At 57.5% G+C, this 25791-nt stretch overlaps 3 protein-coding genes across 5 annotated transcripts in view; all 3 read left to right on the top strand.

Moving 5' to 3' along the window:
- Positions 1 to 9970, top strand: part of Fxyd6 (FXYD domain containing ion transport regulator 6) — a 31366-nt gene extending 21396 nt beyond the window's left edge. The window contains exon 10 of the transcript XR_006147853.1: positions 9959 to 9970. The gene's annotated coding sequence lies outside the window, so the exon portion shown is untranslated. The remainder of the gene's footprint in view (positions 1 to 9958) is intronic.
- Fxyd2 (FXYD domain containing ion transport regulator 2) lies at positions 1030 to 6218 on the top strand. Of its 3 annotated transcripts, none has more exons than XM_042682802.1 (6): positions 1030 to 1143; positions 4412 to 4450; positions 4881 to 4955; positions 5650 to 5686; positions 5824 to 5854; positions 6021 to 6218. In XM_042682802.1, exons 1-5 carry the CDS (start codon positions 1125 to 1127, stop codon positions 5846 to 5848), a joined length of 195 nt encoding a protein of 64 aa, XP_042538736.1. In that variant the 5' UTR covers positions 1030 to 1124; the 3' UTR covers positions 5849 to 5854; positions 6021 to 6218. The 3 variants fall into 3 exon arrangements, with proteins under 3 accessions (XP_042538736.1, XP_042538737.1, XP_042538738.1); XM_042682803.1 differs by lacking the exon at positions 1030 to 1143 and adding an exon at positions 2813 to 2912; XM_042682804.1 differs by lacking the exon at positions 1030 to 1143 and adding an exon at positions 4036 to 4072.
- A 10597-nt stretch (positions 9971 to 20567) lies between the features above and the next one.
- Positions 20568 to 25791, top strand: part of Dscaml1 (DS cell adhesion molecule like 1) — a 256507-nt gene continuing 251283 nt past the window's right edge. The window contains exon 1 of the mRNA XM_042682839.1: positions 20568 to 20704. Within this exon, the coding sequence (XP_042538773.1) occupies positions 20659 to 20704 (46 nt within the window). The 5' untranslated portion in view covers positions 20568 to 20658. The remainder of the gene's footprint in view (positions 20705 to 25791) is intronic.

Here is a 25791-nt window from a genome sequence, read left to right as displayed (position 1 = left end):
TTTCCACTCCGCTGGGAGGCTCAGGTTTGCACTTAGACACATGTGACACAGCCACGGCAGCGTTGTCCCTGGCCTTGTGGACATCCAGGAGGGGCACAGGAGGCCTGGGGTCGGAGCTCCCGGCTCAGGACCCTGGAACGGACCTCGGCCCAGCCCTGCAGAGCAGGGCCTCAGGACCGGCCTCGCTGCTGGGAGGGGCACAGAGACCAGACCCAGCATGGCCAGGCTCTAGTGCGGCCATGCCAGGGCAGGTGCCACACACAGGCCCCTCACCGTGGCCTGGCTCTTGGCTGGCCCCAGTGACCTCTGAATGGCAGGGTGGGCTGCCCTCCCCCGCCCTCCCCACCCTCCCCCACCCTGGCACCAGAAGCATGGCCTCCTGGCTGCTTCCTGGCACCAGCGGCCCTCAGAGGCCTCATTAGGCGCCGAGTCCTCAGAGATGGTTGGACGGATGTGACCTCACAGCAGTGTCTGGTCCCTGTGGCCATGAGACGCCCCTGTGGGGGAAGGGCAGGGCACCCCAGGAGCCCCAGAGTCGCTCAAAGGACAGGAAGCCGGTGCCCCCGCCCTGTCCGCCCTGGCGCCTTGGGCAGGGAGCTGCTGTTCCCCCGTCCAGGCTCAGGGGACTGGCAGCTGCAAAGCCAAGGCTGGACACACGCCCCCGAGGGCAGACCCGGGGGTGGGGTGAAGACTCAGGGCTCACCCAGCAAAGACTCGGGGGATCCACAGGTGCCCCGGAGCCTCTCAGAGCCAGCAGCCAGCAGGCCGGAGCAGAGTGAGTTTGGGGCTCTGCCTTCTTCCATCCTGGCCTTCTTGTTGGGGACCCGGCTGTGTGCATGGAGCTCTGGGGAGGGGGGCAGCAGGCGGGGGGGGCACTGGCACCCCGTGCCCAGGGCCATGGAAGTCCCCCTCCTCTCGCTCACGTGGGTCTCTCGCCCCAACCAGCCCAGGCAGGTGAGTGGGGGGGGGGCCTGGGCTCCCTGGCCAGCCCCTCCTCCTGGCCTGATCTTCCTGTCGGGGCTCCGCTCGCTCAGTGTGGAGAACACCCCAGCAGCAGCAGCAGCAGCAGCAGCAGCAGCAGCAGCAGCAGCAGCAGCAGCGCACCCCGCTCTCCCGCACCCGCCATGCACAGGTGGTACCTGGGTGAGTTGCCAGAGCCCGGCCCCTCCCCACTGCCCGGGCTGCCGCCTTTCAAACACACCGGCATGAGCGCTGGCAAAGCAGAGGCGTGCCTCTGTGTGTGTGTGTGTGTGTGTGTGTGTGTGTGTGTGTGTGTGTGTGTGTGACAGGCTCTCAACTCGAAGCTGTTGGTTCTGAGCTCCTCCCAGACAGAGGCTGGGATGGGAGCTTCTCCGGCAGCCTCCTTTGTCTGTCTGTCTGTCTGTCTGTCTGTCTGTCTGTCTGTCTGTCCAGCCAGCTGCTGCACTCCTCCCACTTCCAATCCTAGCTGCCAGCCCTTTGGCCACATACATCCCCTTCCTCCTGTGCCTAGCTTTTCTCCAGAAAGTAGGGTGAGGACCCCCATTCCCTACCCTGTGGGGTCACCTGAAGGCCAAGGGCGCGACTTCTGTGGAGTGAGTGCCTGGCCCCAAGTGAGCTCCTCCATGGAGGCTGTCCATCCATCATGACCCATTATGCCTCCCATCCATCCATCCATCCATCCATCTGCATATCCATTACCCATTTATCCATCCTTCTGCACATCCATTATCCACCCATCCATCGATCCAGCATCCATCTCCTATCTATCTATCTATCTATCTATCTATCTATCTATCTATCTATCTATCTATCTATCTATCTATCTATCTATCTGCCTACCTACCTACCATCTACCTTATTTAGTTACCTAGTTATCTATCTGATCTATTATCTCTCTGAGTCTATAATACATCTCTCTATGTATTTATCTCTGTATCTCTATTTATCTATGTCTCTACCTATCATCTATCTTATTTAGTTACCTGTATCATCTATCTTATCTAGAATCTATCATCTATTATCTCTCCATTTCTCTATTAGTCTATCTATCTATCTATCTATGATCTATCTATCTCTCTTTCTCTGCATCCAGCCCTATTATTCCCTGTCTAACCTCTCTCCTTGTCTTCCATTCCTCATTTTTTCGCTGGCTCCCGAGGGGACAGCCCTCCGGTCCTGTGCTGGGGGAGAGGGACTCAGCTGTGTCACCAGAGGTGACAATCATGACAGTAGCGTAGCACAGCCTGGAGGATCGGGCTCTGCGGCTCCGCTGCTGTGGCTGGCGAGCTTCAGTCAGGCCTCCCTGGCCTCAGTTTCCCATGTCTGCCAATGAGATCATGGCACAGCTGTCTGCGGGGGCGGGGACAGGAGCCTCAGTTTCTTCGTGGAAGAGTCTAGAAGCAGGGCGGAGGCTTTCTGGCGGAGGGCTGAGGGCTGGACTGGGCCCAGGGCATGAGTGAGGAAGTCAGGACGGGCTGCAGAAGCTGGGGATTTGGGGGTCTCCGGGGGGGCCGCGGTGGGAGAGAGATGAGCCAGGCCCTGGGCCTGCGGCCGCGGCCTCTGCAGGGTTGTGGGGGGCTCGCTCACTGCCGGGGGTTTGGGGGGGCCACGGGAACTCAACTCGGCTGCATGCAGCCTGGGCCCCTCAGCTCTCCCCACCCACCCAGATGTGGCTGGTCAGGCCAGTGGAAGAATCCATTACTGAATCATCCCCGGCCTTCTCTCTGGAAATTTCCTTGGGGCGGGGCGGGGCAGGAGAGCCAGGCAGCGCTCTCCCGTGGCCCCTCGGTGCAGCCCGCCCGCCTTTGCTCGTGCGGGTAAACATTGCTGGAGCGGTTAATGTTTAATGCCCGTCCAGACGCATCTTCAAGTGGAGCAGCTGGGTGTGGGGACGGGGAAGGTGGCCGTGGCTATGTGGCCGGAGAGTGAGGGTGAGTGTGTGTGAGTGTGAGCAGGCACTGGGCTGGGGGGTGGCAAGGAGACTCTTCTCCTTCTCCTTCTTCTCCCTCTTGCCCCCGGCCTGCCTTCCACGTACCGGCCTCCTCCCTAAGACAATCTGCATTGAGAAAGGGGGAGCCTTGCCTTCACCCTGAAAGCAGCCTGGACGGTGAACCTGGGGTGTGAGCGTGTCCTCGCTGCCCGGGCCGGGCCGGCTGGACTCTGAGTGGCCAGAGGCGGGTAGACTCTGCCTTCCGGGCTGTTTTGGGGTGAGAGTCCTTCAGGGGCCTGTGGTAGGTAAGGACCTGGGGGGGGAGGTGGGCATGTATTGGCAGAAGTGGCATCTGAAGAGATCCAGAAAAGAAGAGGCCATGGGTGGGCATTGGTGGGTGGCCTGGGTGGACACTGGTGGGCGTGGATGGATGGATGGACACGGATGGGCGTGGATGGTGCTAGTGGCTATTGACTGGCATGGGTGGGCATAGGTGGGCGTTGGTGGGGCTATGCGTGCCTGTTGGCTGGCGTGGGTGGGCGTGGGGTTCACCGCCTAGCTGGAGACAGGGTGTCCGGGGGAGTTGCTTCCAGGTGTGGTGAGGTGGGTCACTTGGGTCCAGCTTCAGCGGCTAACTCTCCATGCGACCTCCGACAGTGCCTGGATCGGATCCGGGAGTCACCTTGAAGGCTCCCTGCTATGGGGGGACCAGGGTCCGGGTCCCCTTGTTCTTCCCGTGGCTTCTGGCCTTCCTGAAGTCCAGCAGGCACTGACCCCGCCCAGCTTGATGTTTCCTAGCTGAGGACTGGCAGGGCTCGGCCGGCCCGAGGCTGCCCACTGCCCAGGGCACAGTTCAGCCCTGCCCGGTGGCTGCTGAGTTGCACATTCTTTCTTTCAGGCTGGTCTGGCTCCTTGGTACCAGGAGGGCCTCCAGCAGGAAGCCCGGGGGGGGGTGGTGGCAGGCCGGGCAGCATGGACTGGGGACTCCTTCCTGCTGCCATCTTGAGAGTGCACAGATTGGTTAAAGCCCTCGTCAGTGTGTTTGCGTGCTGTGTGACTGTGGTGGCTCACTTACCCTCTCTGTGCCTCCATTTCTCTCACAAATGACATTGGGATGATCTTGGTGCCTTGCAGGGCAAATGAGCCGAGGCTGTGGCAGCTGTATGTTCATGTCTAACACTGGGAGCCCCTGTGTGAGCGTCTCCCTCTGACACGCCCTGGCTGGCAGAGTGCAGGGCCAGGCCCGTCCACCTCTCCAGCATCCGCCGCACCGGGCAGGCAGGCTGGCCGGTGGGGCTCTGCCGAGCCCGATTCCCTGCTGCCCTGTGTGATCTCCGACTCTGGGCTCATGCCCCGCAGGGAGGGGGTGTCTGTGTCTACTGCCCCATGTCCCCCCCAGCACCTTGCCCTCCAGCCTCGTCCCCCGGGGTGGGGGAGGACCGCAGGTCTCCCTGAGCCCATCTGTGGCACCTCGCACCCCATCCCTGGCTCTCTCCTCAGGTGGAAGCAGTCAAGAGGCCATGGACCCCTTTCACTATGGTAAGCCGGGTAGTCCCCCAGAGCCCTCCCCCCCAGCCCTCCTCCCTCCCCCCAGAGCCCTCCTCCCTCCCCCAGAGCCCTCCTCCTCCCTCCTCCCCCCAGAGCCCTCCTCCCATCCCCCAGAGCCCTCCTCCCCCCTCAGAGCCCTCTCCCCTCAGAGCCCTCCTCCCCCCCTCAGAGCCCTCCTCCCCCCCTCAGAGCCCTCCTCCCCCCCTCAGAGCCCTCCTCCTATCCCCCCATGGCCCTCCTCCCATCCCAGGAGCCCTCCTCCCCCCCCCAGAACCCTCCTCCCTCCCCCCTTGCAGCCCCTGCCCTGGGTCTGCACAGGGCCCCCTCCGCTCCCCATCACCACACGCCCAGGTGGGCGGGGGGGGGAGGGCGGGAGGGCTGCCTGAAGTGGGGGTCACCACACGCCCCTTTCCTCCCCCAGACTATGAGACAGTCCGCAAAGGGGGCCTGATCTTCGCCGGCCTGGCCTTCATTGTAGGGCTGCTCATCCTGCTCAGTAAGTGGGAAGGGAGGCTGGCTGGGGTGTGGGGTGCTGGGGTGTGGGGTGCGGGTACATGGTGCGGGAAGGAAACTATTGCGCCCTCTAGTGGCCTGGCAGAGAGCACACTACCCTTTCTGAGCTTGAGCCTCACCGCAGCCTGGTGAGCCCTGTCAGCACCACTGCCAGCACGGGACAGGGGGCGATCGGACTCACCCCGGGAGGCACTGAGCACAGGCCTGTCTGAACCCCCCACTTGTGGAGGGAAGAGCCGTGGAGAGGCTCGGCACTCAGGTGCGGGAGGCAGGTGGGCCTGAGCAGGGAATCTTGGCTTTGGGGTTACTTCCATCCTTCTCTAAGCGTGTCGTGAGCAGCTACTGTGCACCCAGCACTGAAATACTGTGCACGCAGCTCTGGCGAGGGACCCCAAGCCTGCCGGCCTCAGCTGCTCCTCCACACACAGTGCACCTGCTGCGGTAGTAAATGCCTGCCAATGCCTGCCTGACCTGGGCTCTCGAAGGCCCGCAGTCCAAGGCCCGCAGTCCAGCCCTCTGTAAAAAGAGAGCCGGTCAGATGTGGCCTCCAAGGCGGGCATGGCTGTGGCCCTGGCGGGAGGGGAGGGGGCAGGGGAGCCTGGAGGCGCCAGATCTCGCAGGATCTCCTTGAAAAAGAAAGAAGTCAACAGAAACAAACATGCTATTGTCTTTCCAAGGTAAACGATTCCGCTGTGGGGGCGGCAAAAAGCACCGGTGAGTGCTGCCTGGGGAAACTGAGGTGGTGGGTGGGGAGGGGGTGTGGGGGAGGGCAGGTCCCCCCTCCCTAGTTTCCAGGACCCTGGACTCTCCCGTCCCCCTGACCTCTGCCTGTCTGCTTCTCCCCTTCTCAGGCAGGTCAGCCAAGATGAGCTGTGAGGATAGGTATGTGGGGGTACGGGGGGGGACTGTGGGGGTCCATCAGCGTAGGCTCCATCACGTGGCTGAAGGTGACAGGGCCAGTGCCTGGCATGGAAGCTGGGCAGACAAGAGACAGATGCCCAGCGCCCCACCTCCACCCTGCCCGCCCCAATCCTGCCTGTCTTCCCAGAGCTCACCGCGCTCACCGGGCCACGGACGCCGCCTGTCCCGTGGGCTGCTGTAACCTCTGCTCCCACGGCAGCCAGCCCTCTGCAGGACGCTAAAGGAGGTGTCAAGTTCACCCCGTGAGGACGTTTGTCCTGCTGCTGCCTCCCTCCTGTAATTGCCCCACCTGCTTCTTCCCATCCAAGTACAAGATGGCCGGGTCTTTCTTGTGTCCTGGTCTTCTTTGTTTTGTTACCTGCTCAGGCAGAACGGCCGATCTGCCTGCAAAAGCAAGTTCATGGCTGCCTGTCACCTAGAGGTGTCTCCTCTTTTCCCCCTGAATGGATGGCTGGGAAAGTCCCCGGGTCAGAGGCCTGGCTTCTGTATGCCTTGCAGAGGTCTGAAGGTTCACAGGAGGCCCTGCAGGACACCGAGGCTGAGGGGCCTCCAGTGTGCGGGACAGTGTACAGCCCTGACCTTCCTCTTAGCTCTCCAGGAAGGTCGCGAGGACTGGAAGTTAGTGAACTTCCACTTCACTTGGAGATTTTCCACAATTCAAACCTGTAAGCTGGTCACAAACAACAACCAAGCACGAGAATTTGGACACAGTCCTGGTCCTGGAGTGCAATCCCTGATATTGCCACAAGAGGGAGCCTTGCCCACTTCAAATTCCCCCCAACTTTCCTCTTCAACTTTCCTCCAATGTCCAGTCCCCTCGGCCTCCTCCCGGCCCCCACGATCCCTTGATTTCCTGGGGAACCCTGAGCCTCAGACCCCCACTTCATGAGAGGCAGAAAAGTGGAGACCGGCCTTTGGTAAGGGAGGAAGGGCAGAGGTGGGCCGCCTGAGCGGCCCTCCTCGATCCCAGCTGCGGATCTGGGCAGAATCAATGGGCATCTTGGTGTCTGAGCACCCTGGGGCCTTCAACATGGAGACAGCGGGAGTCACGGCCTGACCAGGAGGTGGGGGAGGGCAGGGAGGACCCAAGAGGACCCCAGGGACAGGTCCACAGGAGTTGCTGGCTCTGGATGTGGTGCCTCTGGGCCTTTGCTTAACCTGGTGAGGCTTGGCCGCTCCTCACCACTTCCTGACACAGGAAGAGCCGGGCACGAGGCCGGGTGTGGGCAGATGAGCTCTGGTGTGGTCTTGCCCACATGCTCAGGCACGCTGGCCTCCTCTCCCCCCTCTCCCCTCCTCTCCCCTTCCCTGCCTGGACTTGGTTTCCCACTAGGACCTGGATGGGGTGGGGCCCATGTCCAGGTGTGGTGGTCCCAGTGTAAGCCTTCCTTTTTTTTTTTTTTTTCTTTTTATGTCGGTTGTGGGGCTTGAACTCTGGGCCTGGGCGCTGTCCCTCAGCTCTTCAGCTCAAGGCGAGTGCTCTGCCGCTTGAGCTACAGCGCCACTTGCGGTTTTCTGAGTGGTTTGTTGGAGATAAGAGTCTCACGGACTTTCCTGCCCTGGCTGGCTTTGAACCTGGATTCTCAGATCTCAGCCTCCTGAGTAGCTAGGATTACAGGCATGAGCCACCAGCATCCAGCCTCCATTTTTTAAAAAAATGCTTTGGGACTTTGTGCGGATTCCTCCCCCTCCCCCAGCAAGTTTCCTCTCCCCCATTCTCCCTGCCCGGGAAAGAGCCTGGAGGGGCTGGTCCTCCGTCTAGGGTAAAGAGGGGCTGCTGGCAGAGGGCGACCTGGAGCCACGGGAACATGGAGAATGCTGTGCCGGGCCCTTCCTCCTCCTCCCGCCTTCCTGCCTTCCCTCCGAAGCCCCTGTCAATCAGTAACCGAGCACATGCTGGACTGGCAGCCTGGGACCCACTGTCCTCGGATCCCCAGCACAGCCATTTCCGCTCCAGTGGCCACCACATGCCCTCTGCAAAGTCAAAGAAGTCATTCGGGAGGGGCCCGAGCCCCTAGACACCCGTCCCGGGACAGGGCGGGAGTAGGGGCCCAGGCAAGTCTTAGATGGTCCAGGGCCCTTCCTGCTCCCTCTGTCAGCATCCTGGGCCTCTGGCAGGCTGCCCTGTGTCATCCTGTGTCCTGTGCATGCCCACTCTAGTCTGAACCCTGATGCCAACAAGCTACAGGAGGCAGGGATGGCCTTGGATGGTCACCCAGCCCAGTCCAGGCGCGGGCTGGGTGCTCAGGAAGCACTTTCTGGGTGAACACACAGGCAGCAGTGCTGGGGTGGGGTGGCGGGGTGTTGGGGAGTCGGCGGTGTGGGTGCTGAGTGGAGGTGGGGAATCGTCGAAGCCTTCCCGCCCTGGTGTCACAGTTAAGATGGCAGGCTGGGGCCCCAGCAGGCTTGGACGCGAGCTCGGGTGTAGCCAATCAGGAACCAGGTGATGATGGCCAAGCTCCTCACGCCCCGCCTCCACCTCCCACTGCACAGGTTCCTCATTTCAGCACCACGTCCACACGTTAGCCCTGGCACGGGATGCCTTCCCGAGCCCTGCAGGGCATCGCAGGATGCGGGATGCTTTAGCATTTGCATACTTCTGGCCAGCACGCAGGACCGGGGTTCCACCTCTGGGTCTTGTGCTGTGGGTCAGCTTTTTGCGTCCAGGGTTGGTGCTCTGCCACTTGAGCCATCATACATCCACTTCTGGCTCTTTGGTAGTTCATGGGAGATAAGGGTCTCATGGACTTTTCTGCCCAGGCTGGCTTTGAACCTCAATCTTCAGATCTCAGCTTCCTGAATAGCTAAGATTACAGGGGTGAACCACTGGTGCCCAGCTCCTTGGTGCTTTTTGAACCATGGCGCAGACTTGGCTCGGCTGTCTGTGAGGGTTCCCAGCCCCTGGGTCATCTGCTAGCTCAGCTGGGACTCCCCACTTCTTTTAAGGACTAAGAAGTATTGCCAGAAAGTCAGCACAACTATCTATGTCTGGCAAGAAAAGAATTTTGGCAAGACAGGAATGTAGTGAAGGTGACAGGAGAGTTTATTAAAAGAGAAAGATGGACGGGGAAGGAGATTGCATGGCACGGTGCCATGGGAAGATGGCACTTCATTTCCAGCCATCCTTCGGGTGCAGACATAAGGATTACGTTTAGGTAGAGGAAGAATCAGGGGCGGGGGATGGAGGCAAGATAGTTTACGAGTCCTGGTCCCAGGTGTGGCCTGGCTGGTCACTCTCTCGGTTCTGGAGTTGTTGTTACCACTGGCCTTACCCGAGGGGCGCAATCTGGTCCCCAGGAGGTGGTTTCTCCAGCTCTGGGTGCACCGGGTCATTATGGGTAATTGTGCACATTTGGGGCGGTCTGTGACAGGGTGCTGGGCAGGCCTGGGCGGTAAGAACCCAGCTCTGCCATCCCACCCTGTGGCACTAGGGGGAGCCACACACCAGCTTGGCTACACAGAAGCCAGAGAGGCCCCCCCCCCCCCCCCCCAGGCCTGGAGGGACCAAGGGGCTGGGCTGTTCTCCCAGAGAGCAGAGCCTCCCCTTCCCCCAGGGGCCAGGCATGCTCAGTTCCTCCCGAGAGGATAGGGTGACAGAAGGGCCACCCTGGATGGACTGCCCACTCTGAGCTGGACAACATTTCCTGCCCCGTCCTGGTGGCTGGGCAGATTCCTGGGGGCGCTGCTCCTCTAAACCAGCCCTGCAGGTCTGAAAGACCCTCTGGCCCTTCGCCCAGGCGTCCTCTTCCTCTGATGCCGTGTGACCCAGCTTTCTTGATTTCTTCCATTCAAATATCCAGGCCCCTGCTTCTGCAGTATGGGTGTTCCCTCTCCCTCTCCTGATGTGTGTGTGTGTGTGTGTGTGTGTGTGTGTGTGTGTGTGTGTGTGTGTGTGTGTGTGTGTGTGAAGCCACTGATCGAGTCAAATCCCCCTTGCTCAACTGCAGAATCTGAGACCCAGAGAGACTCAGAAGATAGCACACCTCCTGTAAAACTTTGGGAGCACTGGTGCCTTTCCATTTCCCCAAGGGCTCCCAGGCCGCAGCCTCCAGTCCCCTCCTGAAGGCTGGGTCTGTGGGGATACACCCCCGCACCATGTCAAGAATGCAGAGGCTGGGGTTGGAGCCCCAGATCTGTCCTCCAGGGGCTGCAGTTGCCTTTCCAAAGCCTCAACTTCCTCAGCTGTCAAAGGGGACTCGATGCTGGCCTTGTGGTGAAGCCTCTGCACGCCAGCATATTTTGAAACCTGTAAAACTCCAAAACTCCACTTTCTGACTCGGAGTAGAGCCAGACCTAAACCGGCTGCTCCAAAGGGGATCCCACAGCTGGAACTTTCTTCCACTTCCTCTGTAGTCCAAGGGGATTTAATACTGAAAGAAGCTCATGGAAGTGGCCCCCACCCCGCCCAAAGGTTTCCAGGATGCTGTTGTTGGGCGACACCTCCTGGCCATGGCCAGTACTGCATCCTCTTCTAGCCAACCTACTTTAAATCACATTGCAAGACAGGTAGGTAGGTATTCTACTCCACATCTGCAGATGCCGGAAGAGAGAGTCCTCCAGCTTATGGGGGGTGGGGGTGGGGGACAGAAAACCTAACTGCAGACACTTCCTGCTCAGACTGACAGGCAGGGAGACCCCCTAAGTCATCCTGAAGCAGGAACTGGAATTGGAAGCATGCTAGGATAGGGGTCCAAGACCAGGCTGGTCTAGAAAGTCTTCTCCTTATGGTAACAACCCCAGCAGGCAGAAGAACGCCACATCCGGTTGTTCCCCTTCTCCAAATGAGCTAGACTGATGGTGGAGGCTTCCTGTCTAGAAAGCTCTGAGGGCGGGAGCCATTTGGTCGGGCTGAGGGGTGAGGGCACAGGGAGAGGCTGTCCCCCTGAGCTGGTACAGCTGTTGAAAGAAAGAAGTGGCTACCTGAAGTCTGGGGGGGGGATTAGGGGGGTGTGCCTGGCTGGGGGTGGGGGAAATCCATGAACACAGATGAACCCTAAGTCCATATCTGTTGCTCCTGGGAAATGGATGAGTCATGAAGCGTTGGTATATGTTTGAAAATTTATACTTTTATTTCATGCATGTATGCCAGTACTGGGCTTGAACTCAGAGCCACGGCACTATCCCTTAGGTTTTCTACCTACAGCTGATGCTCAACCACTTGAGCCATACCTCTACTTCCAGTGTTTTGTTGGTTAATTGGAGATAAGAGACACACGTGCCTTTTTCTGCCCAGGCTTTTGACTATGATCATCTGATCATAGCCTCCTGGTTAGATGGGAGCCGATGATGCCCAGACTTGAATCTTTTAAATATGACAACGCACACACGGCCACTAGCCACCGTTCACCGTGCAAGGGACAGAGTCTGCAGTCTGGCCACAAGGCTCCAAGCCCGGGTGTCGGCCGCTTCCTGCATGGAAGAGTTGGACAAGTTAATTTATTTTTCTGAGTGTCAGTTTCATTATAGGAATGATAAATAATTACGCTGGTCTTACAGGCTGTTTTGAAGATTAACTGGAATAATGATCTGAAGTAATTAGTGTGGGGCTGGGCCCGCAGTGGGGGTGCGATTACAATCACTATGGTCAGGTGTCGTGGTGCTGGTTCAACTTTGCCACAAGGTGAAGTCACTTGAGCCAATGCAGGTCAGTGCCTGGCTGGTTCAGTTCAGCTGCGTGGTCCTAGTGGAAGAGGCGTGGAAGACCCAGTCCTGAAGCTTGTGTGCTCTGGTTTGAGGCGCCGGCTGGCAGGGGTGCCCTCCAGAGCCAGGCTGTCCTGAGCCTTCACGAGGTGTGTGCTTCCATGTGCCTGCCTCTCTCCTGCTCTGCGCACACTTGGCCGTCCCTTCATGCCAGGCCAGCTCGGAGTTTAAGCAGCTCTTTTGATACATTTCAGCTGTAAATGAGATGTGTGTGTGTGTAGGGGGGGTGAGGCCTGGGCACTGTCCCTGAGCTTTTGTGCTCTACCACTTGAGCTACAGCTTTTTGGTGGTTCACTAGGCATGAGAGTCTCACAAGCTTTCCTGCCCTGGCTGGCTTTGAGCCTCAATCCTCAGGCCTCAGCTTTCTGAGTAGCTAGGGTTACAGGTGTGAGCCATAAATAAGATGTTTAAAGTCATCTGACCCAACCCCACCTTCGTGACCTCATTGATCTGGGCGGGACCCGGCCCCATCCTGGGTGTGGAAGGAGGTGTGCAGGGCAGGCGGGAACCGGGGCAGCCACTCCTGGGACACAGACGTCACTGTAGACGGACGGGCACCAGCCTTGCTTGCCCACCGCGATCACAAGCCAGACAGAGGGACGTGCACTGTGCCTTAGTGCCGGCCCCCGTTTTCCCATGGAGCTGGCCTCCTGGTCCACCTGCACTGACATCTGACGGAGCTTTGGGCGCCCCTGTGCGGCCCCATCTCAGGGCGCCCCTGGGGCTGGACACAAGCTTGCTAAGAGAACAATGCTTCCTACGTACGGGTCATGAGGGGGCCAGACTGCAGAAGGCCTGGAGAAGCAGGAAAGGGTTCACCTCGTCTCCTCATCCAAACCCAGACTGCGCCCCTCCGTGGAGCATCCGTGGGACTGCCAGTGCTTTGGTCAAAGAAACCTAGTTCCAGTTGGCCATTCTGGAATTTTCCAAGCCAACGGGAGCATGAATTCCATTCTGCCTATCTGATTGATCTTCCACGTATTCAGGTGAGTTGCTGAAGATACCTCGTTCTGTGCTCCTCCCCGGGCCATGCCCACCAGCCCCGACCCCCACGGGGCTGAACAAGGGCACCATCATCCTCCTCACCCCAGGGTGGGTAAGGCCGTCACTCGACCAGGTGGCACCTCATCCCCCAACCATCAGTGAAAGATCCGATCTGCGGTATTGCCCAACCCTGAAATGACCACACGAGGACTGCAGGGCCGTGGAGCTGGGATGCAGGGCAGTTCATGGGTCCATCCGCCCCCAGGGCAATAGCATATGGGCAATCTCTTAAGATGGAGGCTCCTATGGGTATGGTAGCTTCTAGACCTGAGTTTCTGGGGCCCGCCTGCAGTACTAGGTCTGTTCTAGGAGAGGTTAGCTGGGTGTGGTGGTGTATACCTGTAACCCCGGCCCTCTGAGGGCTGACCCAAGAGGATCAGAGGGTCATTCCTTAGAGGTCAGCTGGGCAGCAGAGAAAGAGCATGTTGAAAGAGGGGAACAGATGTATTTTCTCCTGAGAGACCTTTACAACGTTGTGCGTGCAAAACTAGGTACAAAGGTGACAGATTATTTTTAAATTTTATATTGTAAAAACGAAACATTTTTTTTCCTTTTGGTTAGTCCTGGGGCTTGAATTCAGGGCCCGGGCACTATCCCTGAGTTCTTTTGCTCAAGGTTAGCATTCTAACCACTTTGAACCACAGCACCACTTCCAGACTTCTGGTAGGTCATTGGACATAAGAATCTCATGGATTTTCCTGCCCAAGTTGGCTCCCTCCCTCCTTCCTTCCTTCCTTTCCTCCCTTCCTTTCCTCCTCCTTACCTTCCTTCCTTTCCTCCTCCTTTCCTTCATTCCTTTCCTCCTTCTTTCCTTCCTTCCTTTCCCCCTCCCTCCCTCCCTCCCTTCCTTCCTTCCTTCCTTTCCTCCCTCCCTTTTTCCCTCCTTCCCTGCCCTCCTCCTCCTCCTGCTCCTCCTCCTGCTACTGCTTTGCTGTTTTAAAATTGTTTAGTGGTACTAGGATTTGAACTTGGGGCATCGTGCTTGCTAGTCAGAGGTCCACCACTTGAGCCTTGCCACCAGCCCACAGTTCTTATTTTTTAAATGTTATATCTGCTGGCAGTTTACACAGTCTGGCTTTTGGTTCCATAGATTTCATTCACACTTTGCTCCTCCCCCTACATGCACACTATGGTGTAATCAGCCCAGCCACACACACATACACGCACACACACACAAGTGCATGTGTGCACACACAGTGATAACCCTTCCGACGCCGCAGCTCCTCCTCACCCAGCCCTGTGATCCTGCCTGGGGCAGGGATGCCTTCCTGCCAGCTGTCCCTTGGGGATGGGCACCACCTCTCCTGTGGGTCAGCACCCACGGCCCGCCAGCCCCGCTGGGACGTCAAGGCTGTGTGAAGGGCAGCCTGGCGACCACAGTGGAGGTTCTCTACATTTCCCAGGCTCGTCGGGCCGCCCTGGGCTGCGAGGCCCTGCATGTAGGCCACGCAGCTCCGTGGAGGGCTCGGCCCCGGCCTCTCAAAGAGCTTTGTGTTGTATGCGGAACAAAAACCAGTTTTGGCCCTTTCTGGTCCTATTGAACCCCCAAAGCACCCCGTGATGATGGTCCTGAGAGGACGGAGGTGCAGGCTGGGCAGGCACGGGCTGGGTCCTCCCCGCCGCGGGAGCCTCTGGATGTCTGCAGGAGCGCACTTTTTTTTGTTGTTGTTGTTGTTGGTTGGTCGTGGGGCTTGAACTCTGGGCCTGGGCGCTGACCCTGCACTCTACCACTTGAGCCACAGTGCCATTTCTGGTTTTCTGGTGGTTCATTGGAGATAAGAGTCTCCTGGCTGGCTTTGAACCGTGATCCTGAGATCTCAGCCTCCTGAGTAGTGAGGATGACAGGTGTGAGCCACGGGCGCCCGGCTAGGAGCGCACTTGTGGAGGCCGGAAGGGAGCCCTGCACAGCTCAGGCCTCTGACTCCAGTGGAGGGACATCCTCAGGAGGCCATGGCGCCCGAGGCTGTAACTTGCCGCTCAATGGGAGATCCTGACCCGCTACTAGATGGATCTAGCCATCTAGCTCAGCCAGTGCCCAGACAGGACTGTTGGAGGGTCTGGGGGTGCCTTGCTAAGGAATGGTAGGGAAGCAGGGCCTGGAGACTGGGGGAAGGAGTGAAGACAAAGCCCAGAGGATGTTTAGGATAGAGGACACTTAAGCAACATGGCGTGAAAACTTTCCCCAGGGCACAAAGGCAGCAAAGCCAGTCTCCACCCACTGCATTTGCCTCCCCTGCTCTCAGATTCTTTTTTTTTTTTTTTTGTCGGTCGTGGGGCTTGAACTCTGGGCCTGGGCGCTGTCCCTCAGCTCTTCAGCTCAAGGCGAGTGCTCTACCACTTGAGCTACAGCGCCACTTCCGATTTTCTGGTGGTTTATTGGAGATAGGAGTCTCACGGTCTCTCCTGCCCGGGCTGGCTTTGAACCGCGATCCTCAGATCTCAGCCTCCTGAGTAGCTAGGATTACAGGCATGAGCCACCAGCGTCCGGCAAGATTTTTTTTTTTGTACTGGGACTTGAACTCAGGTCCTTGCTCTTTAGCTTGGTTTTTAATTTTTTTTTCCCTTTCTCAAGTCTGGCACTCCAGTACTACTTGAGGCACAGCTCCACTTTCAGCTTTTTGCTGGTTAATTGGAGATCGAGTCTCATGGATTTTTCTGCCTGGGATGGCTTTGAACTGTGGTTCTCAAATCTCAGCCTCCGGAGTAGTTGGGATTACAGGCGTGAGCCACCGGCACCTGGCTTCCCATTCTCTTTACTGGCGAAGAAATGGAGGCCCAGAGTGTCAAAGTGACTTTTCCAAGGTGACATAGCTGGCTGTGGTGACCGGTGACAGCAGAACCTGGGATTTCAGGTTCCTAGACCATGCTTCTTTCTATAACATTAAAGTCAATTGTAAATGGGGGGGGGGGTAGCAGCAGAATCCTTGTTTTGTTTTCTTCCCCTGATCAATAAATAAATACCAAGAAGTTCGATCTCAAATTAGCTACATAACCCCAAATATTCCATCTTGAAGGTCACTCTGGGTCATTATTGATTCCCTTTATGAAAACCATATTTATACTGAGATTAACAAGAAATTTTGGAACCCCTTTGATGTTTTCGCTAAAATAATTATAAGCCTTTGGCTTTTTTCTTTCTTTTTTTTTGTTTTTGTAGAAAACCATACAAAGAGACCTAAGCCCATTGTTTGAGTTAAACAATAAAAACATCTGTCATTTCTCATGATGGCTCACGTCTTAATATAACATGGCAAAATAATACCCCTAAATATCCATGATTAACCTGAATTGGACAGGGCTTGCTTCTCCCGACTTTCCGTAGCTGCTTTAAACTGGCTATGGTTAAAAAAAGAAGAGAGAGAAAGAAAAGAAATTTAAAAAGGAAAATTTAAAAAAAAAAAGCCAGATTAATGCTCAGAATTCTGACATAAAAACACAGTCGAAAACTCAGTATTGCTTTCAAGTGCGTGGTGCATCCATACTAGAAACAAACTTCACAAATCTGAGGCTTTGAAAAAAAAATGAGGTCCCCACACGGGATTTTTGGATTGCATTCAAACTACAGTTAAGCACAGGTGTGCCCGTCATTAAGTATTTGTGTTTACCTGTACACACAAATGTGTTTCCCCGGACAACTGTGTTTGCTGTCTCTCTGGTGCTGCTGTGCTTGTGTGGGGGTGTGAGGGTTACCCCTTGGATTTAAGGCTGGGAAGAAACTGACCCTGGTCTCAAACCACAACATTCCTCCAAGAATGTCAACCACCACCAGCAGGGCGGGAGGGGGCCGGGGTGGTGGTGGCAGCAGCGGTGGTGGAGGCGGTGGCCAGGATTTAAGGTAGAATGAGCCAGCCCATTCCGCTCCGCCAATCTCTCATCTCATTTTCCCTCTTGGGGTTCCCACAATGGGATTACCACTGGCCCCCCACCTTAAAGGGGAAGAAGAAGGGACTTGGGAGCATGTCTGGGCCAACTGTCCTCTCCAAAGATATTTTCTTAAACACGAAGGAGACACAAAATCTAGGAAGTGGAAAATTCAAAAAGCATCAGGACCTTCTGTCTCCAGGTCCTTCCCTGTGAGCCGAACCCAGCTTCGGGAGCAGCCTCTGCGTCTCTGGAGTTCCTTGCCTGGCTGCCCCAATTCCTTGCCTCTGACTTTATCATAGTCTCCCCCACCCAGCCTTCCCCCCTCCAGTGCAGGATGCCACCCCCACATCTCAGCCCTGCCTGGCAGCGCTGCTTCCTTCCTCCCCACCTCACACACAGGTCCAGTCCTCCTGCCGTGGTGATGTGGCAGTCCCAGGCTAGCCCTTGCTTTTGACTCGCTGGGCCCACTGGTCTTCACAGGTGCGAGGACCTGGGCTTGGCACATGCATAGCAGCAGAGCTGGGCTGAGAAGTTATCCTGATGCTATGTATGTATGTATGTATGTGTGTGCGTGTGTGCACACATGCGTGCTTCAGTACTGGGGCTTGAACTCTGGGCCTGGACACTGTCCCTTAGCTTTATTTGCTCAAGGCTAACACTCTACCACTTGAGCTGCAGCTCCACTTCCCCCTCTTTGGGAGATAAGAGTTTTATGGGTTTTCCTGCCTCGGCTGGCTTCGAACCTTGCTTTTCTGATCTCAGTTTCCTGAGTAGCTAGGATTCCAGGCATGAGCCTGGCTCTGTGTGTGCTTTTAATTACAATATTAGAATGCCCCTCTTTGCTAGTGGGAGCCTGCGTCTGCCCACACTGCTGGTTGTCTTTGCTTTTATTCTTTGGTGGGTCGTGGAGCTTGAACTTGGTTCCTGGGCATTGTCTCTGAGCTATTCTGCTCAAGGCTAGTGTTCTACCACTTTGAGCTATAGCTCCACTTGTGGTTCTCTGGTAGTTAAGAGATGAGAGTCTCATGGACTTTCCTGCTTGGGTTGGCTTTGACCGTGATCCTCAGATCTCAGCCTCCTGAGTAGCTAGGATTACAGGCGTGAACCACTAGCACCTGGCTAGGTCTTCGTTTCCGTTTCCACATCCGTGGCCTCTCTTTGGGGAGAGCCAGACTGTCAGCCCTGGACCGGAGGAGTGGATCACAGTGAACCAGCATGGAAGGGGCCCTGGGTTCTCCGAGGCACTTCAGGTGAACAGAGGTAGGAGGGCACCCCTTTCTGTCTCCAGTGTGGGGACCTGGAGTCAGAGCAGCTGTGCGGATAGCCCCAAACGCTGGGCCATCTAGGCCCACCCCTGCCAGCAGCCCCCAGCCCTTTCATCCTGTCTGACTTAGCGGTTTATTTTAGGCATGGCCTGATCAGGTCTTGGGGTTCAATAGGCTTAGTTTCAAATATCTGGATTCCTCTCCAGGACTGAGACAGAGCCTGATGGAAGAATGAGGTCCACGGCTGCGGGAAGGGGGCGGGGAAGAAGGAAACAGCCAACACCAGGCCAACACCAGACAGGTGAGCAGGCAGGCAGGCAGGTGAGCAGGCAGGCAGGCAGGTGAGCAGGCAGGCAGGCCAGCAGGCAGGCGGGCGGGCAGGCAGGCGGGCAGCGCAGCCAACTCCCCGGATGACCTCAGCAGGTCCTGGGTGCAGTGTCTCCACTGAAGCACTGGCTGGCTCGTCTCTAATACCCCTTGCAGTCTGTCCTGGGGTCTCCGATGACAGTCCACCTGGTGAGGAAGCATCTAATTTCCAGAAGTAATTCTGCCTCTCCTCCAGGGGAGGTGGCACAGTTTAGCTACCAGCAATGACTCCAAGGTCTGGAGACCTGGGTTCAAGTCTTGCTTTTTGATACCAACTTAGTAACCTTGGATGCGTGAACCCTCAGTCTCCTCACCAGTTTCAGAAGGGACTGAAAATCTTCAAAAGATATTGTAGAAGTTTAAACTCTTTTTTAGAGAAAAAAATGTGGGTTTTGGCAGTACTGGAGATTGAGTTCAGGTGCTTGCAGTTGCTAGCTGGGTGCTCTGTCACCTGAGCCTCGTCTCTAGCCCCTTTTTACATTGGCTATTTTGGGGGCAGAGTCTTATTTTATGCCCAGCCTGGCCTGGACTTTAATCCTCCTACTTGTGTTTCCCCTTGTTTCTGAGGATGACAGGTGCGTAGATGGTCTCATGAACTTTTATGCCTGGGCTGGTCTTGAACCATTACCTCCGCATCTCCGCTCCCAAGAGGCTAGGATTCTAGGTTTGAGCCACCTTATCTGTCTTCCTTTAAACTCTTAAAATATTGTATTAATAAAGTTAATGCACCTACAGTTATGCAGAGTGAAGCCGAGAACTACCCTATGGCTTAACAATTCCATTTGTAGGTATAGACCCCCAAAGAATTAAAAGCAGCGATGTGAAGAGACATTTGTACACTCAACATGTATAGCAGCATTATTCGCAACAGCCAAAAGGTGGAAGCAATCCAAGTATTCATTTGATGGATGAATGGATCAACAGATGTGGTAGATACATACATACAATAGAATATTATTCGACCATAAAAAGGAATGCAGTTCTGACACACACACACACACACACACACATACATGGAAAAACCTCAAGAATATTACGCTGGGTAAAACAAGGCAGACACAAAGGACAGTGATGTTATAGGATCCCACATCTCACAAGATGGTGAGGACAGGCAAATTCACAGAGATAGTAAGTAGCTGGTGATTTCCAAGTTGAAGGGGAGATGGGGGTGGGCAGTCATGGATTAACTGGTACAGGTTATGGTGGAAAAGTTCCAGACATGCCAAATGGTGCCTGGATGGCACTGTGGATAGACAAAAGTGTCACCGAACGGGACACCTAAACATGGGTAAAATTGGTTCAATTTATATTGTGTATGGCTTCGTGTGTTACCAAATGCTCACTTTAAGATTGAGCTGGAAATTCTGGAGAGATTTTTGGGTGATACTTGGGGATGAGGAACCTGAACTCCATGTGTATGTGTGTGTGTGTGCATGTGTGTATGGATGTGTGTACATGTGTGCATGCCCATATGTGTGTGTAAATTCTTGGCCTTCATCGAATGGAGGTGAACAGCAAGCAGCCTCTACCCCCATCCACCACCTCACCACCCATCCACAGAGCCAAGCCCAAAACAACCCCCCTGCCCCCCAAGGTAGGGGCCTCATGGACCCTGCCCAAGAGGAGGTCCCATCCCCGCACCTAGTCCGTTCTCTGGTCCACCTGGGCCCCTTCCCTGGGTCCTGTGCAGACCCCCTTTTTGGGATATCTAAGGCAAGAGGAGGGGCTTTCCTCTCTGGGGTCTCCCCCTGGGGCTCCGCAGGGGCTCATTTGCCCTCTGAACTGCCAGGGTGCCCTCACTCAAGTCTAATGTAATGGCAGCGTTATGGGGGTAAGGGTGGGGGACAAACCAATCTCCGCAGGGCGAGAGCGCCGCGGGGGGTGAGAGGGCCAGACGAAAGGATCACAGGTCCAGCAGCATGACAATATGCCCAGTATTGGGGTGGTGAGGGGGCCTGGCCAGGGCACTGCGGGGTAGGGTGTGTGTGCGCGCGCGCAGAAGTCACTGAAGGCTGAAGAGGGCACGTGGCTCGAGCATCCACGCTCCCTCAGCCACGGGGGTAAACTGAGTCCACAAGAGGAGGTGCGCTTTGGCGCCCGGCGTCCCGGTCCGGCGCGTGGCGGACTCTGGGCGCATTTCTGACGCACTCCTCCAGGGCGATGGGGGCCGATGGGTGAAGGAAAACCCCCTTGCTTGTCAGACAGTGGAGCCCGGCGTGGGGTGGGGGAGCTGCGGGGTGCCGTCCCCGCCCCTGCCCCCCCCAGCCGGCGGGCGGAGGGGGGCGCGCGCTCAGCCCCGGCGGAGCCGGGCGCCCCGGGGTGCGCGGGGGTGGGGTGGGGGGGCGGGGAGAGCGGCCGCCTGGCCCAGCCCCGCGGATGACAGGAGCCGGGGAGCCGCGGAGGGAGGAGCCGAGCGCCGGGCTGAGGCGCAGAGAGAGCGGGGCGCCGAGTGCGGGCGGCTGGGAGCGCGGAGCCGCACGGCCGGCCACAGGACCTCCTCCCCCGAGCATAGGGCCTCTTTATGGCATGTGGCTGGTAACTTTCCTCCTGCTCCTGGACTCTTTACACAAAGGTGAGACCCGGCTGGCCGGCGAGCCCGGCGGGGTGCGCGCGCGCGGCCGGCGGCGGGCTTGGCCCCAGCCCCGTCGTCCCCGTCCCTGGTCCCCGGCTCCGCGGGCGCCGGGTGCTGGGGGGCGCCGACCCCCCCCCCCCCGCGCCCCGTGCGCGGCCCTGGGTGGGCGCAGCCGGCCGGGCCAAGCGCCCGGGGGCTGAGCCGGGCTGAGAGTCAGCCCGGGACCGCTCCGCCCGGCTCCTGCGCCTCGGTTTTGGGGCGCGCCCGTGTGTATGTGTGCGCGTGGGGGGGTGCGGATGGAGCCCCCACCGCTCCCCATCCTCGCCCCGAGGCGGCTCTGCCTGGACCCCTCCCCCAGCTCCATGCCCGCTTCCTGCGGCCGGGACCCCCCACGGGGTCCCCCAATCCAGGGGTGCTCCGGACCGGACTCTCCATCCAGGAGACCGGGTTATCTGGACCCTAGACCTGGACGGACCTCGGGGACCGCCCCCCCCTCCGGTTACCCGGGACCCCCCTTCCCCGCCTTCCCAGGCGCGCGATTGCGGGCGCACCGCATGGCGCTCATGGGCGCTTGGCTGGACGCGGGGCGCGGATGGCGGGGTGGGGGGTCCCCTCGGACAGCAAGTTTGTTCTCCGATCCCCGGGTTCGCCGTCCCCCGGGCCTGCCCCACTCCCCTGCTCCGGGCGCTAGCCCCAGCCTCGTGGCCCCACCTCTGGCATCGCCGCCGTGCGCCCCAAGGTCCGAGCCCCGGGCGGGGCGCCTGGCCAGCGGACCGGACACCAGCGGACCGGACACCGGCGGCCGGCGGGGGGCGTGGCCCTCGTTCTCCGGGAAAGGTGTGCAGGGGTGGGTCCCGGCGTCCAGCACGGCGTGTCCAGCCCAGCTGCGGGGCGCCGCGCACCTGATCCGCCAGGACCGAGGGTTTGGCAAGAGCCGGGCACTTCCAGCCTGGCCGCCTGGCCACGGAGCGGGGACCTGGCTCGCGCCGGCCGGCGGACTCGGACTCGCAGGCGGCCCTGGCGGCGGCGGCGGACGCGCCCCGGGCTCGCGGGCGGCCGGAGTCCGCGCCCGGGCGCTCGCTCGCTCCGAGAGGCTCAGCTTCACCTGCTCACCCCTCTAACTTTTCTCCTTTGAGTCCTGGAGGCGATTTTCTTCCTGCAGCTGCCTTTGCTGGGCCGGGGCCGTGTCCTGGTGCAGGGGCAACCCTAGACCCCGAGGCGATGGGGAGGGGAAATCAGGAGGGGTGGGGGGGCTGGCGCGCAGAGGGGTCTAGTCCTCTGCCCAAGCCCTGAGGGTTTGGGATTTGCAACCTGCTGGAGCCAATCGCAATATCCAGAGGGTGGGGTGGGGGGGTGGTGGAGAGTAACCCCTATTTGTGGATACAGCAGGGGTCAAAGCCAGACCCTTGGTTTAGGCTGCTAGGGCTTGCCAGGAGATCTAGTTGGGGGGGGGGAGCAAGGATGGCCTGGACTCCAGGGTCAAGTAGTGGAGTTTCTCAGGTCCAGCGGCGGCCACTGGACACGGCAAGGCCAGCCCAGTCTGTCTCACCCCTGGCTGCTTCTCATCACCCCTCCATCCCACCACGGCAGAGCAAGAAGTCTGCCTCCTGCTCAACCCCAGCCCTCCCCCCAACACCCCACTGTTCCCCCCCCAACCTGCCTCCCTCCGCCCCCACAGGCTGGTTTGGCTCACAGCTTTAATTACGTTAATATTAAAAATACATAAGGTGAGGAGTGGATTTCTCTCTCCCTAGCGTGTTCTCTCTCTCTCTCTCTCTCTCTCTCTCTCTGTCTCCCTCCCTCCCTCCCTCCCTCTCCACCCCCATCCCCTTTCCCATTTTTTTTTTTTTTCAGGCGAGAAAGCATAGGCCAGAACTGTTGCCACATTCTGCTGCTTTGTCCTCGGCTCAAGTCCCCTTCTGGAAGGTTCTTCTAGAGCAGCCCCTTCCCTAGCAGTGGTAGCCAGTTAGCAGACACCTGCAGGTCACCAACCTCCTCCACCCCGGAGACTAGCATGAATAAATAAAACCCAAGTTATTTGATAGGAAAGGAGCAGCTGGGGGTGGGGGCAGAGAAAGGTCCAGAAAGCTCCAGGACAGCAGCCAGAGGGGTAGAACCCTTTCTAAGCCCACCAGGAAGTTGCCCCTGGCTGGGGAGGGGCAGGGTATGGACAGGCAGGAGGTGCCGGGTGTGGTGGCCCTGGGTGGCTTTTGGGTCTGCAGAGCTTTGGTGCCTGTGTGAGTCTGAGGCTTCGTTGTCTGTGTTGGGTGCCAGGGCATCTCGCCAGACACGCCTTCCTTTTCCTTGGTGCATTAATTGGGTCTTAGGTGCCAAGGCTGGTCTTGGGGGGGGGACTGTTCGGCTTGGGGTGGCATGGTAGGTGGTGATGCGGAGGGAACAAGCAAGATGGGGTTGGGTGTATTTTTCTCTCTCGTTGCCAGTCACCCCCCGCGGCACCAAGGAAAATGTAAATGGGAATGTTCGAGTCTGTTAGAGAAAACAATATCCTCTTGCAATAATTTGTACGTCCATCTGTGAGGAGTGGGAGGAGGCAGGGAGAGGGAAAAACACACACACACACAAAACAGGAGGAGATGGAGCGTCCTCTGGATGGAATTAAGCAGTTATTGAATGTGTTTTAAGCTTCTGTTATTTCCATTCCTCTCAAAAATACCTCTTTCATTTATTTATTTATTTATTTTGGATGAAGCCTGGGCTCAGCCCCGGTTCCCCAGAACTAACCCGGGAAGGTGTTTAATAATTGCTTATCAAGTCTCCAATAAACTGCCGTCTTATTGCCAGCACACATCCAGGTTTGGACAGCCAGATGGACTCCGGCGAGGCCCCTCCGCGCTTCCATCCAGCGTGCCGGCATCTGTGTTGCCCGCATTTGCATTTTTACTATGTAAAAGAACAAGCTTCCCCGGCACTAAAATTCCTGTTTTCTAAAAGCCCAAATAATGGGTTGCATTGATTTTTTTTTTTCTCCCCTTTCCATTTTCCATCCCAACCTCTTGGATGGGGACTCATGGTTCCTCTCTCTGGAGAAGACCAAATTAAAAGCCTTTGTCAGGCCATTAAGAAAATCTCTACATTCTGTTCAGTGTCTAATTAAAGGGGGGGGCATGCTGGGGGAAGCTGTGTTTTAAAAATCTCTTAAGTGGCAAACCTAACTTAGAGGAGGCAGGTGAAGGACCAGTGAACGATTGGGGAGGGGATGGGTGGGCAGAGAGGCCTGGGCCGCTCGAATAATATGAGGAAGGATGCAATTTGCCACCATGCCTATCAAACCTTTCTGATGCTTCGTTTTTCTGGGCATCAAAGCAGCTGCCTTTAATATATTTCTGCAGCAGACTGAGGAGCTCAATTAGAAACAAAAGCAAGTAAGCAGTTGACCCAAAGGCAGTGCTGAAGTTGAGCAGATGCTGGGGGGGGCAGGGAGAGGGGGGACAAGCCAACAGCGATTCAGGCCCTGGGATGGCTTGTTCAGGAAGCAGCCAGCCCCGTGGCCTCCAGAGCCAGGCAGAGGTTTGCTCAGAGCACTTCATGGGCTGGGAGTTGTCAGAGCAAGGGGCGCACCTCAGCCTCCCATCTCTTTAGGAATCCTAGCCATGAGAAGCACTTGGCCCCCTGATCTTCCGGGGGACAGATGGCTTGATTCATGGGTAAGGAGAGGGGAAAGGGAATGGTTGCAGAGCTTAATGGGGGGGGGCAGGGTACCAGTCCCAGGCTTGGAGATTGTCCCTTCCCACATGATCTAGAAGGAAGTGTTCCTTGTGGACATTTGAAATAGTCCCGAGGAGGAGCCCCCAGCTGCTTTCTCACCCCTACTACAGTGGTTCTAGCTGGTACCCATGTGCCTGACTAGGCTGACCTATAGGCAGCCAGAGATGGCAGCCTGCCAGCAACCCAAGGGCAGGCCCTGCATTTGCATGCGATTTGCATACAATTTGCATGAACACCTAGCGAGGCTGAGAGCCTAGTCTAGTGAGGGGTAACTGGATCTCAGCCACGGGCAGGGGGCGGGGAAGGGGGTGTCAGGCAGAGCCTTTCTTTCTCCTTGCCTGGAATGGGGGTGGGCAGGAGAGGGAGAAGGGCTGGCCTCTGGTGGGAGTTTGGGCTACAGGGCTCGGCACTGCGTTCACCTTCTGCAGGGAAGCCCTGCAATCCCCACCTCCTGTACCCAGGGACAGAGGATGGGATTGGGGACATCGGATGGGTGGCACTGGGCAGGGCAAGCTTGGGGGGTTCTTGTGCTATAGGAGTCTAGCTGTAGGTACCCAGGACCAACATTAACCTTCTGGTGATGGGACCCCAGAATGGGGATAGCTGGGTGTTTAGGGCTGCAGTGGGGAGACGGGAGACCTGGGTGATGGGATTGGGGGGGTGAGATGAGGTGCTTTCTCACCCTCCAGTTCTTCCACATCCAGCTTGAGAGGGGTGGTGCCTTGCGGAAGTGGGGGGGTCTTCTGGGACTGTGAGATGAGGGCACTGCAGCCCCCCACCCCCTGGAAAAGGGTAGGTAAAGAGTTCACAGCAATGCCTGGAGGGTGGGCTCTGCCGGGGAGCTGGCTGCTTGTTCCTGGGAGCCAGGTGGGACCTTAGGCAAATCCTATCCTGGTGGGAGCTGCCCCAAGGCCTTCTAGAATATGTTTCTGTACTTCTGCTGACCCACAGACTATAGGGAGAGGCAGGGCCTCAGGAGGGATGGAGCAGGAGGGGAAGGTCCAGTGGACACCAATTCTTTCAGCCAGAGCTCTTCTCCATTTTATATATTGGAGTGTGAGGGGTGGGAATAGAGTAGATTCTGCTGGTGTGGTGGGACTGGAGTCAAAGCAAATCACTCGCTTACATCCAGCTCTGCGTTTACCAGTCATGTGACGTTGGGACGCTCTGAGCCACCCTTCCAGCCTTAAGACGTGAGAAGAAGGGAGCCAATGCACATAATGTAGCCAGCATAGAGCTGGTGCTCAATAAACACTAGGCCTCTTCTGCACCGCCTCCTCCCTGAGATACATCAGCACCTTGTGCCTGCTCCTGGCACTTGAATTAACCGGACATCAGACACACTGGGGCTTGAACACAGG

Source organism: Dipodomys spectabilis, unplaced genomic scaffold, assembly GCF_019054845.1.
Source record: "Dipodomys spectabilis isolate Male_0828 unplaced genomic scaffold, ASM1905484v1 ptg000076l, whole genome shotgun sequence".
Lineage (NCBI taxonomy): Eukaryota > Metazoa > Chordata > Mammalia > Rodentia > Heteromyidae > Dipodomys > Dipodomys spectabilis.
The sequence above is the reverse complement of the archived record's forward strand: the minus strand, read 5'-3'. Positions and strand labels throughout refer to the sequence as shown.